Source organism: Protomyctophum bolini (assembly GCF_963924005.1).
Source record: "Protomyctophum bolini genome assembly, chromosome: 1".
NCBI classification, from domain to species: domain Eukaryota; kingdom Metazoa; phylum Chordata; class Actinopteri; order Myctophiformes; family Myctophidae; genus Protomyctophum; species Protomyctophum bolini.
Genome location: NC_137862.1, coordinates 10,545,499 through 10,559,363, shown reverse-complemented (window position 1 = coordinate 10,559,363; position 13,865 = coordinate 10,545,499). Strand labels below are relative to the sequence as shown.

At 51.5% G+C, this 13,865-nt stretch overlaps 1 protein-coding gene across 1 annotated transcript in view; it reads left to right on the top strand.

The window, feature by feature from the left end:
• The window catches only part of samd4a (sterile alpha motif domain containing 4A), an 85,899-nt gene that overhangs the window by 55,275 nt on the left and 16,759 nt on the right, over positions 1–13,865 (top strand). The window contains 1 exon segment of the mRNA XM_080765160.1: positions 4,513–4,639. Coding sequence (XP_080621286.1) covers positions 4,513–4,639 — 127 coding nt within the window.

Sequence of the window (13,865 nt, the reverse complement as noted above, 5' to 3'; positions counted from 1 at the left end):
CGCCGGCTGCCGTGAGAATGCACTAATAACTTTGGGGCAGGCCCGTCTATAGTTTGAATGGACAGGTATCGGTCAAAAGGGAGACATCGAAGAGGAAGGACGGATGGGGTAGGATCAACATATGGAATGTCAGAACAGGTCAGCTCCATATATGGAGATCTAAGGGTTCGAGGTTTGGCCGGCTCCATATTATGCAGATCTAGGACCAGTCTTCTCCATGTATGGCTACCCAGGGTTTGATGAGGTCAGTGTCGTGATCTTCATATTTGGATCATACGTATATGGAGACGGCCATATATGGAGAGTGTCATGAGGCGTGACGGATTGATGACCATATATGGTGGCATGACGACGGAGTCACTGACACGTTATTATGGATCCCACCACAGTTCTAGGAATGCCCCACTGTGATTGGCCAGTAGTGGCTGTGATTGACAATATGGTCGCAATAACTATCGCTGCGCTGGATTCTTTACATTGAGTAGCTCACATTGAGCTTTTCTGTGTATATGAAGTTCCACATTCAAATTGGGTTTGACTTGACTTGACTGTACCTGCTGGTACAACTTTAGGTGATATACTGTGTGTGTTATTACCCCCACTTGACCTCCTACTACTCTATGTGAGAGTCGTAAACTGGAAGAACTGAAACTTGACTGACTGCCATGTACAAGGTAGTTCTTCAAGACATGGTTGCAGTACATTTTCAAGTATAGGAAAAGTATAGCTAGTTATTACAGGAATACAGTATGTTGTTTAATGTCAACATAAAGTATATAGCTTCATTCATATAAAGCCCCCAAAAGGTACTTTTGTTTCGGTATCTATCATTTTTGGTTTTTGCAAAAGAAGAACCGTTTTTAACATTGAACATTTTAGGGGCTAGTGTACCTTCATAACCTGGTTTCAATTCACACATTGACCCTGTTGTTTTAAGTCACATAGTAGGTTTACACTCCAGGATGTTTACGGTGGGGATCCCAGATAACGGAATTCTTCCTGCAGCATGTAATTCTTCCCAAAATAGGCATTTATCCCACGGTGGAAGAATGTAGGGCGAGGAAGGGGGAACAGTGGTGTTTGGCAGATGAGGCGAGGTAGATGGAACTCGCGGGCAGGTCACCCCGCATTCCAGAGGCCCCGCGTCAGAGCTCCACGAGCGGACCGGACCGCCGAGCTCTGGAAGCGCGGAACTATACACTGTATGGCAGACCCAACACAACCGCGACGGTCTCAACCCCGGCACCAGTCTTGTCTTTGTCACAACCTTCTCTCTGCTGCAAAATCCTGATTGTCGTGATTTGGCTCTTGAGAGTTTAATAGTGACCTTCTGTCTCACGTTATTTCTGTGTCACTGTTTCTCTTTCCCTCTATTTCCGTCTCTTTACAATGGAAGGAAATACCTACAAGTATGTTCCTCCTCCCATCCCTCCATAGTAGACTTCCCTAGTGTTAGATTGTAGTATGTGTGGATGTGTGTGTAGAAGGAGAGGGAAATGTGTGAGTCATAGTTTGGGAGAGGTAGTGCGCTGCGGTGCTGTAGAAGGAGGGGCAGCAGAGAGAGGGCAAGAGAAAGTGTGTGTGTGTGTGTGTGTGTGTGTGTGTGTGTGTGTGTGTGTGTGTGTGTGTGCGTGTGTGTGTGTGTGTGTGTGTGTGTGTGTGTGCGCGCGAGAGTGAGAGAGTCAGAGGCAGTGAGAACAGTGGACAGGCATTTCCTGTTTTTCCCTGGCCCTCTCTGCCGGAGGGCCACAAGAGGGGGAGAGAGAGAGAGAGAGAGAGAGAGAGAGAGAGAGAGAGAGAGAGAGAGAGAAAGGGTTATGGTTATAATATATAATATGCAGGTTACAGCGAGGAATTTGCTCAGTGAGCTTCCGAGCCAGTCATTAGGTGTAAAGTAAACTATATACAGGGAATGGGCGGATGGAGAGAGAAGGTAGATGGAAGGGAAAAAGGAGAGAGAGAGAGAGAGAGAGAGAGAGAGAGAGGTAAAATGTTGAATAAGTTGAGGTTTCAACGCTGCAGTTATTGTGTTTCATGTGCTCTATTGATTTATGCGAGAACGAATGAGCTGAGCTGCAGACAATGTAGAAAAACAACAGCAGTTGTTGCTAGCAGTACGGTGTTCCTGCTTTCCATGATTGCATGGCCCACTTATGGTTTATATACTATTATTCAGTCTGAGCTGTGTGTATTTTTCATTCAAAATACCTGTACATTTGGGTTGCAGTAGCTTCATCGTGTTATTTACTGCAGGGCTACTGAACTTGTAACTATTTATTTTTCCTTATTTTTCTTTTTAGGGGAGGAAAATTTAATTCCAGGCATTTAGAGTATGCTTTCATCACTAAATCGCTTCTAGTGAGGGAGTGTTTGAGCTCACATGATAGTTGCAAGAATCAAATATTTAAACCCTTGGGGTCTAAGGAAGTTCATTTGAATCTGTGGCCTGTCGTTGTACTTACTGTAGCATGGCTGTTGAGTAATCCTGCTGTGTGTGTCACTGTCAAACATGATTTGTGTCGCCTGTTTCATTCACAAGAAAACTCAGCGTGAAGGTTGCTCTGTCATTAGCTTAGTTGCAGTTTAGAGTTGAAGATGAGTTTAAACCTGCGTTGTCCCGTAACAAGTCAAATGCTCCCTTGGACCTATTTGCTGTGTCCTTTTGCGATAAAATGCTTACCAGTGGTTAAGGCTAAACCTAGTTGCTGTGTCTGTCTTGTAGAAATCATTTAACTATCACGAGAGGTCACTTTGTCTGGGGTGTAAGTTATATTTGCTGCAGTTTAAAGGACAATAACAGTTTAATTCGCCTAAATTAGTTTGTGTACATAGGTGTGCAGTATAATAATTTAGTAGTCTAATTGAGTAGATCTCAACGTATGTATTTTTAAATGTCATTGTCACCGGGCAGCCCGTGCCCTATACACATACACATTGATGGAGAACAAGGCACACACCAAAACTACATCCAATTAACTAACTTTGCCGGCCGGCTTGGAAGACTGTGTTAATGGACCTGAGTGCATATTTTTATTATTGTAGCTCACAGTGAATTGTAAAAGAGAACTTTGCAAATATTGTCACAGCATATATGTTTGGTGTCATTTGTGTTTAATGATGATTGTTTGGCACCTGGCTCTCCTGCAGTACTGGTGATCCTCTTGACTGAGTGGAGGAAGTGCTATAGAGCAGGAGTGGTGTCTGTCTGGGTTACAAGAGCGCTTGTGTTATGTTTTCTATTTAGCATGATGTTGTGGCGCATCGCCGCGCATGTAATGTATTTGAATTGGTTTAGTAAACCTAGGTAATTGTGTAAGTTAACTCATGGGCCGTAGTTAGCCAGATGTTGAGTTAAATGTGTTACCAATTACAGAACTGTTCCTTGGTATTGTCTTGCCTAGTATAAGAGGGAGGCTGCAGGGGCAGTGAGTCAGTTCAGTTGGGCTTGGGGCAACCAGAAGGTAACACCCAGGGAGAGCTGCTAGGGGGCCCTTGATGGAAGGGTTTTAGCCTGATAGAGGTTCTGGGTTTGGTTTCCTAATTTGCTTTAAATTGTTGTAAGTTTAGTCTTCAGTGTTTCTTTTGTTTGTTAGACCGGTGTTTCAACTGTAAATACACTGCAACCGAGGAAAATAAAACACCCGGAGAGGTATTGCTGGAGTCTGTCACTTTTTGGAGCCTTGTCCACTCGGCCAACTTTACAGTCTTATTTTATGGAAAATACAAAACAAAAGTTTCGTTTTTTACTCTAAATACAGGCAACTTAAAGGTGTAGTGAAATGGCTTTTTGGGGCATTTTATTTTGAAGTTTCAGCCTCAGACGGCAGGATCTTAGTTTCTGAACCAATCGGAGCGTCGCATCCCTCCAGGCTATGGGACGTAGGTCTGTCTCATGCACGACCACATGCACGCATATGCAGAGTGGTTTGTTTACATAGTTTCAGATTGACGGCAGCAAATTTGTAACCATTAAATCAGGACGCCCAGCGATTTGTTTCTTCAGGGCCCATTTTTGTCAAAAACAATCTTTTAGAATTGAACGGATTGATTTAGATCAATAGTTATTCACGTTTGAAGATTTTTCCTCTCATCCACTAACATGACATCCCAAACGGAAATTACATAGAATGTTGCCCAACAGGTGCTCCCAGCCTGTGGAGCGATGTGCTCGGTTATGATATCATTAATGTTCCGTCCTGTGATTAATCTCTGTCCTGAGCGTCGAGCGTTACTATTTGATAGGGCGGAGACCTCAGTTTATGCCGCTCGGAGTGTTATGTTAATGATGCAGCTGAGTTACAGCGAATGTTAACAAAGGTTTTCACGTACATTCTCTTAACATTTGAATATGGATCCAACGAAAAACAAACAAACAAGAATGACATTTTGGGGGAAATGGTCAAAGTTTATGTAAAGTACTGTACGTATATGGCCAATGTTGACAATGTACAATAAGTTAACGTAGTACTACGCTAACCTACGGCATGTTTTGGTGTTTGTTTCTCCTATCAGGGCCTGTGGTTTGCCAACCCGGGCGGCAGTAACAGCATGCCCAGCCGGACGCACAGCTCTGTACAGAGGACACGCTCCCTGCCTGTACACACCACACCACACACCATGGTTATGTTCCAGCAAGCCGGTAAGACACCGCACAGCCACACACACACGCACGCACGCACACACACCACACCACACACCATGGTTATGTTCCAGCAAGCCGGTAAGACACCGCACAGCCACACACACACGCATGCACACACACACACACACACACACACACACACACACACACACACACACACACACCACACCACACACCATGGTTATGTTCCAGCAAGCCGGTAAGACACCGCACAGCCACACACACACGCACGCACGCATGCACACACACACACACACACACACACACACACACACACACACACACACACACACACACACACACACACACACACACACACACACACACACTATAACACCTGCACTTTTTTATAGAACATTTTCCATCCATGGCTATCTCTGTCACATTTATATTTCCATTAAAGTTGGTACGTTTACGTCTATGTAAAAATGTACAGCACTAATTCATTCCACTTCCACTGTGATGATCACACTACTACTACTACGGTATACACACATTTATACTGACATTACTGGGATGTTGGTTTGTTCAATTCTTACATCTATCATTTGCGGGTTGCGTGGCGGTGCGTCACAGAAAAAAAAGGACCCTCAGTCTTAAATGAAAACTGATTTTCCAGTCTAGCCGCTGGTCGGTCGGACTCATACCTGCAGATGAGGAGCTCCTCTGTCTGCTCTGTGACACACACCTAATCTCCTCCTCTCCTCACCACAGGAGAGGGGAGTAGAGAATGGAAGAGATAGGTGTTGATGGAGCTAGGGCTGGCCAAATTGAGACATTTTATCAACCGGTTACCGTTAAAGGAGCATTCGGTGATTTGGAAAAACCCCGGTCCGCCGCCCCGGTAACAAGATGTGCACATGCACGCACTACAGTGGGGTGACATGCGAAGGCTGGGCCACATAGCCAAAAACGAAACCTACTGTAAGGTTTTTCGACCCCCCAGGGGTTAAATGGGGACAGGGAGGAACTCTATACTCAGCATACTCTATAGTAGGGAGGATCACAACAAAACTTGAATTAAGTGAAATCACAGAATATACCTTTAAGGAAAAGATTTGCTATTTTTATCCATTACAAGAATTGCTGGCTACAACAGGGCTTTTCAAGTCCCAGTCCACCCCATACAATTAGGGTCCACCCGAACGGGGGAATTAGCAGCCACAACGTTACGTGCGTTATCGTGAACACATGCACTGTGACCCACACACTTTTCCCAGTGGCCTAATAGCCGATATACAAGCTCACAACGCGTCGCGCTGTGTGCTTGTGCTTCGAGACCACAAAATGCAACGAGCGAGCGGTCCATATGGTTGTCTAAAGTGCCTCTCTCGAAGAGAGTCATATGGGTCCGAGACACTTGGTGGCGCTGGAGCACAGAACAAAACATAAACTCACGAGCTAATTTATTGGTTCGTGGAGCTGTCACTCAAGGCGGCGCCTCCGGTCCTGACCCGCAGGTATAAAACCGGTGGGCGTACACGCCGAGTCATTCCTACATTTTTCTGCGCTTGGATGCACACAGCACAACGTACCAAAGATTCACACCGGCTGTTGAAATTGTATTTTCCCGAAAGACGGACGCGTCTAAAACCGACCTGTACCGCGGGGATTCGCAGCCAAGAAGGTGTTTCTACGAGCTACTGCAGATAAGTAAAATAAGACTAAATAACACAAGTGAGCCTGCCCGGCGGCTTGTTGTTTCTGTCTTCCCTCGCTACCCTCTAGCTAGCGTCGTTAGCTGTTAGCTAGCTCCGTCAGCCTGTCTTGGTTAGCTTCAGCATTGCTGCCGCTCTTTTCTACCATCGCTAGCCTCTCGTTAGCCGCTGGCTAGCCTCCTCCTAGCCGTAGCCCGCAGCTGTCTACAACACTCGGTGACGACACCGACATCACAATCTACCGCAGGCGAGACGGGCCGCGGTCTCAACCCTTCCCCGCTCTCTTTCTCAACCCTTCCCCGCATTGGGAACAAGAAGCAGGCTTCTCTGGCCCCACATTACACGGTAAGCCAGCAATAACACGTGCGTTAGCTCTCAGCCGTTGACTGAAAGCTGACCACCGTGTGCGTGCCGCTTCACGTCACCTTCCTTAGTAGGGGAGTTAAGTCAAAAAAAATATTTTTATTTAGTGAAGAGCTAAATAATAATAACAATATTTTTTATATATTAAAATACTAAAATATATATAAAATAAAGGGTTTTTGAGAATAAGCCATCTCACCATGGCTGCTAGGGATGACCACGAGGATGGACCCAGTCCAAGACTCTGCTTTAACAGGGTCTGCAACAATCTTTTGATCCCAGATGATCGCCACTCCATGTGCATGTACTGCCTAGGGTTAACACATGCCAGGAACGCCTTTGAGGTCGTGGGCCTCTGCCCGTGCTGCCTTGAGCTTACAGACAGAGAGAAGGGGCGCAGGCTGTCCAGGGTCAGGGCCCGCCTGGAGGGGGTTTCTGCAACCTCACGGGCCCTCCCCCCCCCGCCCAGTCTGGAAGACAGCTCCCTGGTCCCTCCGATGCATCTACAGGCGCCAGGCCTCGTGCATCAACAGCTACACAGCGGCACGTAGACGGTCCCGGATACCCATCCCCTGTCAGAAAGGCCCCCAGGACCAACGCAAGCTACACCTCCTACGAGGCAGCAGCACTAGACGGCCCACGCCGCCAACCTGCTGCTTCTTTCTCTTTCTCTTCCTTCAGGACAGAGCGTAGCTTCGGCCTTCACTCAAGTGACGACCTGGATCGATGCCGTGACGACTACTGTGACGACACTCAAACCTACGGTCTCCCCAGGCCAGACTACGAACCCCTCCCTCACCCTTACCAGCTGCCAGCTGGTGACAGGTGGGGAGACTTCATGGATCGGCAGTGTCCCATGGACGAACCGTACTCCGCCCAGGAACCTCCTGGAGAGTACAGGGTCCTAGACCAGGTGGGCTATGAGGACGACAGAGACCTGGATGCCGACGCACCAGCTCTCGACGATGACGAGGACGATGACGACAACTCATCTCACCGTGGCCATGTCCTGGAAGAGGAGGCTCCTCCCCAGGACAATGGACCCCCTGAGGCCCCCGACGGGGCCTCGGCGGCTCCGCGCCCACCCGTCGAAGAATGGGACCTCACCGAGCTCCTACGCCAGGCCGCCATCAGATGTGACCGTGCTTGGCCGGAGGTGGCACCTCCCCCAAACCCAGACGACCACTGGCCTGGAACGGAGAACAAGGCCCCCGCGCGGAGGACTATCCTCCCGCTGGCCCAAGGTTTCCACTCCACCTTCACGTCCAATTGGAAGGAACCCAGCCAGACCCCCCCCACTCTTCGCCATACCAAGGTGCCATTGGACACCATTGATATGCCGTCGGTAGGTCTTGGGGCGATGCCAACCGTCGGCTCGACAGTAGGAGCCTACCTACTGGATCCCACCGCCCCAAGCATCAGACCTTTGGCCAAGGAACCCACCCTGCCCACCAAGAGGGACAAGGACGCCAGCAGTGCTAGCAGTAAGCTCTTTTCCCTCATCGCCGCATCCGGCAAGCACCACAATACCATTGCGCTGCTGCAGGGCTCCCTCTCGGTCATACTCAACGGTATGGGTGAGATCCCCACCCCCGACGAGCTTGCCGAGATCAAGAGACTCCATCAGGAGACGATAAAGTTTGTCTGCAGCTCCACAGCACTGGTCGGCAGGATGGGAACTGCAGTTATCATGTCTGAACGGATCAGATGGCTCGACGTCAGCCCCAAGCTCGACGCCACGGCCAGGAAGGAGCTACTGGAGGGCCCCATCGAACCGGGTGGCCTCTTCAAGGGGGCCCTAGAAAGAATGGCGCTTGCAGTAGAGCAACAGAGGCCTGGCTGCGAGGCACTCGCTGCTCTCGCTCCTCGCCCAGTCCTCCTGCAACAGCGTGGGCAGCCCCCACGCACGGACCAGCGCCAACGACAGTGGTCCCAGCGACGACCAGACTATCGCGATGCGGGCCGCCAAGCCCCACAGCGCTCTCGCCAGCCCAGGGCAGACCCGCCGGCGCTTCCACCGGGCGACCAGCCAACTGAAGGTAGGGGCAGACGACAGCAGGCCAACCGTGACCAACGCCGCCGACCCCCCTCCGCCTCGACCAGGCCCAAGAGAGGAGTCCCCAAGGCCGGCGGATCCCAGCAGCGGAAGTGACCCTCCGACCCCGTCTCCAAGGGAAGCGAGCTTGGACGCCTCCCAACCCCCCCACAGCCTTGGGCCTCGGCCTGAGTGTAGCAGCCCCGGGCTGCACACCGGGACCGCCCCCAAAAAGGCTGAAGCTCGTGGCACAGATCCCCACCACGGGTGGGTCTGTCGCCGAGCCGCACAATGTTTGCACGAATGCACAGTGTCATGTTTTTTCTGTATTAAAGGCTTTGCCCAAAACAACAAAAAAACAACAAAAAGCACATTGTCGGGGGACCATGAACCCTCTGTTAGGGACAGCCGAAGCGCTGCCCCAAGCAGAGTGGTGGCATATGAGGCCTGTGGCGGGCTTAAACGCCACCAGGGAGACGGGTCATGGCGAAATTTTCTCTGGTCATCCGGTGGACACTACCTCCAGACGGGGTCTGGAGGGGATAAGTCCCTTGACCAAGCACGTAGCCCAATGGGAACGCTTCAATGCGTCCCCCTGGGTCCTACGCACATTAGCAAAGGGCTACAGGCTCCAATTTGCAATGAGACCCCCCGCATTCAGTGGAATTCTCTTCACCGACTCGCGGGGCCAAGCGGGTCAAGTTCTCCAACAGGAGATAGCTTCTCTGCTGGAGAAAGGAGCCGTCAGAGAGGTGCCCCAGAGCCAATGTCACAGCGGGTTCTACTCCCGCTACTTCTTGGTCAAGAAAAAGGGGGGGGGGGCTACGCCCCATTCTGGACCTACGGGCACTCAACGGTCACCTCAAGAAGTTTGCGTTCAAAATGCTGACGGCCAAGTCTCTAGTACGTACCATACGCCCAGGCGACTGGTTCACGTCCATAGACTTAAAAGATGCATACTTCCACATCCCCATCTACCCACCTCACAGGAAGTTCCTGCGGTTCGGGTTCCAGGGGAAAGTGTACGAGTACACGGTCCTCCCCTTCGGGATGTCCCTAAGCCCCAGGGTGTTTGTGCGCTGCACAGAAACCGCCCTCGCTCCCCTGCGTCAACAGGGCATTCGAGTGGCGAGCTATATCGACGACTGGCTCCTGATGGCCAGATCGAGGGAGGAGGTAACGAGGGCCACAACCAGAGTGTTGACCCACGTGGCCTCCCTAGGGTTCATTGTGAACTACACCAAGAGCATGCTGGTGCCTACGCAGTCGACAGACTTCATAGGCATCAAACTGGATTCAGTTGCGTATACGGCGAGGCTGTCGGCAGACAGACTCAACGACCTACTGAAGTGTGTGTCACTGTTCACACCGGGACGCACCCTCCAGTTACACACATGCCTACGCATGGCAGGCATCATGGCGTCGGCCATTTCATTGGTACGACTGGGGAGACTGCACATGAGGCCCTTCCAACGATGGCTCGGGTCCCTGCACATTCCCACCAGGTGTGTGAACCGCCGTGTGACAGTATCTCCAGCCTGCACACTGGCGCTGAGGTGGTGGTCAGACAGACACAGACTGATGGAAGGGGTGCCCTTGGGCCTTCCCCTATCCAGGAAGATCGTCACCACGGACGCCAGCCTCTCGGGATGGGGTGCCACACACGAGGGCAGGTCAACCAGGGGTCTGTGGGACGCATACCTGAGAAGGACCGCCCACATCAATTACTTGGAATTGATGGCGGTCTTCCTCGCTCTGAGGGAGTTCGAACCATTTCTTCAGGGACACCACGTCCTGGTCCGAACGGACAACACGACGACGATGTCCTACATCAACAGACAGGGAGGTCTCACCTCCAGACGTCTGTGCACACTGGCACACAGGCTGCTGGTGTGGTGCGACAGTCGTCTCCTCTCCCTCACAGCATGTCACGTGCCGGGCCTGCTGAACTCAGCGGCGGACCTCCTCTCGAGGGGCCCCCTCCGCTACGGCAACTGGTCTCTCCACCCTCAGGTGGCGGACCAGATATGGCACAACTTCGGTTTTCCGGAGGCGGATCTGTTCGCCACAAGAGAAAACGCGAAACGTCCTCTCTTCTTCTCGCTGAGGGGCGAACCACCGCTGGGCCTGGACGCACTGGCGCACCAGTGGCCACAGGGTCTGCTCTATGCGTTCCCGCCACTGGAACTAATTCCGCATGTGCTGGCCAGAGTGAGATTGGAGGATGTCCAACTACTGCTGGTGGCTCCGGCATGGGGATCATGGAGGCAGGACGTTGTCCCCCTCCTTTACCGCGAACCGTGGCAACTTCCCCTGAGGCGGGACTTGCTCACGCAGGCCGGCGGAGAGATATTCCACCCACGCCCCCAGGACCTGGACCTATGGGTCTGGCCCATGAAGGGGCCGCTCTCGGAATAACCGGTTTGCCACAGAATGTCATCGAGACCATTCTGAGCGCTAGGGCCGCGTCTACCAGACGGCGTTACAACACAGCGTGGCAGCTGTTTGTGCGCTGGTGTTCGGAAAGGCCAGTAAGGATCCCCCCGTTCCAAGCCCCGGTGGCTCTCATTTTGTCCTATCTACAGGAATTCCTGGACAGAGGTCTAGGTTTGTCCTCGGTGAAGGTCAACCTGGCGGCTATTTCCGCCTACCACTTGGGCATAAACAACGGCCAGGTGAGCGAGCTCCCGCTGGTCCGACAGTTCATGAAGGGTGTCATGCATCTCAGGCCAGTTACTAGATCCCTGGTTCCAGCTTGGGATCTGACGGTTGTGCTGGATGCGCTCACAAGGGAGCCCTTTGAGCCGTTGGACGCGGTGGACCTGAAGTTCCTCTCTCTAAAGACCGTTTTGCTGGTCGCGTTGACGACAGCTAAGAGGTCGAGTGACATTCACGCGCTCTCAGTTAACGTGAGCTGCATGAGATTCAGTGGCGATGACACTAGAGTTACGGTCAGGCCGAACCTGTCGTTCCTGCCGAAGAATTTTCCCTCTGGCTGTGGGCCAGTGGAGTTGGTGGCTTTCCACCCACCGCCCTTTGCCTCGGAGGAGGATGGACGGTTACATCGCCTGTGTCCAGTCAGGGCACTGAAACTGTACAAGGCCAGGACGGCCCCCTTCAGGAAGGGGGATCAGCTGTTCGTTGCGTGGGCCCCTCAAGCACAGCGGAAGGGGAAACCCGTCACGAAAGTACGGCTCTCACAGTGGATTGTGGAGGCCATACAACTAGCGTACGCTACCAGTGGAGTGGATCTCCCCGAGGGGCTACGTGCTCACTCCACAAGGGGAATGTCAGCATCCTGGGCCTTAGCGAAGGGCGTTCCTATACAGGATGTGTGTGCGGCGGCGAGTTGGTCGACTCCGTCGACTTTCGCCACATATTACAATCTCGACGTGGCTCCCGTGAACCTGGCCCATGCAGTTCTGGGAGCTGCCGCACGTTAGTCTGGTAAGACATGAGCCCTGCAGACTGCTGGGAGCACATAAGGCAGCATGGCTGTCGGCTCCTCTTGGGGGTCCCTTGACCGCCAGGCAGAGCCTGGTGGGGGTTCCTGGGATCCCGCCCTCTTAAAGGGGTTGCGTCTGTGGGCTGGGGAAACTTCCTGGGTAGCAGGGGACAGGTTTACTGTTGGCTTCCCAGGGTGTTTTCCCTCACCTCTCTATCAGTATTTTTAGAATTTTTACCTGTTAGAGGGACTCTGGGCCGCCGGGTGTTGGCCCGACGGCCGAGAAGAGACCTTCTTTTGGTTAGCCAGGTCTGTGACCTGGCTAACCTTCTCAGTCTCCCTTGCGGGAGGGACGCACATTCACGTGATGGTGACGTCTCTCTGGAAAAGGGGGGACCGTGGAGCGGTCCTGTCAGCCGGGGTGATCATACGGGAGTTTTATGATGACCCATATGACTCTCTTCGAGAGAGGCACTTTAGACAACTTCGGGTTACTTCAGTAACCTCAGTTGTATAAGTGACTCGAAGAAGAGAGTCATTGTACTGCCCGTCTGCTTTGGCAAGCGGCAGAAAAATGGTTGATAGGAATGACTCGGCGTGTACGCCCACCGGTTTTATACCTGCGGGTCAGGACCGGAGGCGCCGCCTTGAGTGACAGCTCCACGAACCAATAAATTAGCTCAACTCAACTCAACTCAACTTTATTTATAAAGCACATTTAAAACAACCATAGCTGCCACAAAGTGCTGTACAGTACATAGGTAAAACAGTAAGTAAACGCATAGACTAAAAACACAGAAAACAAAGACAACCCACAAAACAAAACACAAAACAAGGGAAGGAGGGTGGGGGAGGCTCGTTCAGGAAACAGAGGTCTCATGCTGTGTTAAAAGCCAAAGAATAAAAGTGCGTTTTAAGCAAGGTTTTAAAAATGGCCAGAGAGGGGGCCTGCCTAATTTGCAGGGGAAGGTCGTTCCAGAGCTTGGGGGCAGCGACTGAAAAGGCTCTGTCCCCTCTAAGCTTCCGCTTCGCCCTCGGGACCTCTAGCAGCATCAGGTCAGCTGACCTGAGGGAGCGGGCAGGAGAGTAGGGGTGGAGGAGCTCGGAGAGGTATGGAGGGGCGAGACCACTTAGAGCTTTAAAAGTAAAAAGCAGAACCTTGAACTTAATTCTAAGATTCACTGGCAGCCAGTGGAGAGAGGCGAGGATGGGCGTTATATGCTCTCTCTTACGCGTGCCAGTAAGAAGTCGGGCAGCCGCGTTCTGAATTAGCTGGAGCCGAGCAAGGGAGGACTGACTGGCTCCAAGGTAGAGGGCGTTACAGTAATCCAGCCGAGATGTAATAAAGGCATGGATTACTGTCTCAAGGTGCTGAGTGGTTAAAAAGGGTTTTACCTTTGCCAGTTGTCGCAAATGAAAAAAGCTAGATTTCACCACTGAGCTAATTTGGCGATCTAGCTTAAAATCGTTGTCCATTTTAAAGCCTAGGTTGGAGACTGTTGGCTTCACAAACTGAGCCAGGGGGCCTAGATCAAGAGGAGGGGGGTTACCAGAACCATTTGGGGCAAACACTACCACCTCAGTTTTCTTCTCATTGAAGCTTAGAAAGCTTAGGGCCATCCAGGCTTTAATGTCATCCAGGCAAGAGAGAAGAGCTTTAGGGTCAGCGTCTTTCTTCTTTAGGGGAACATAGATCTGACTGTCATCAGCATAGAAATGGAA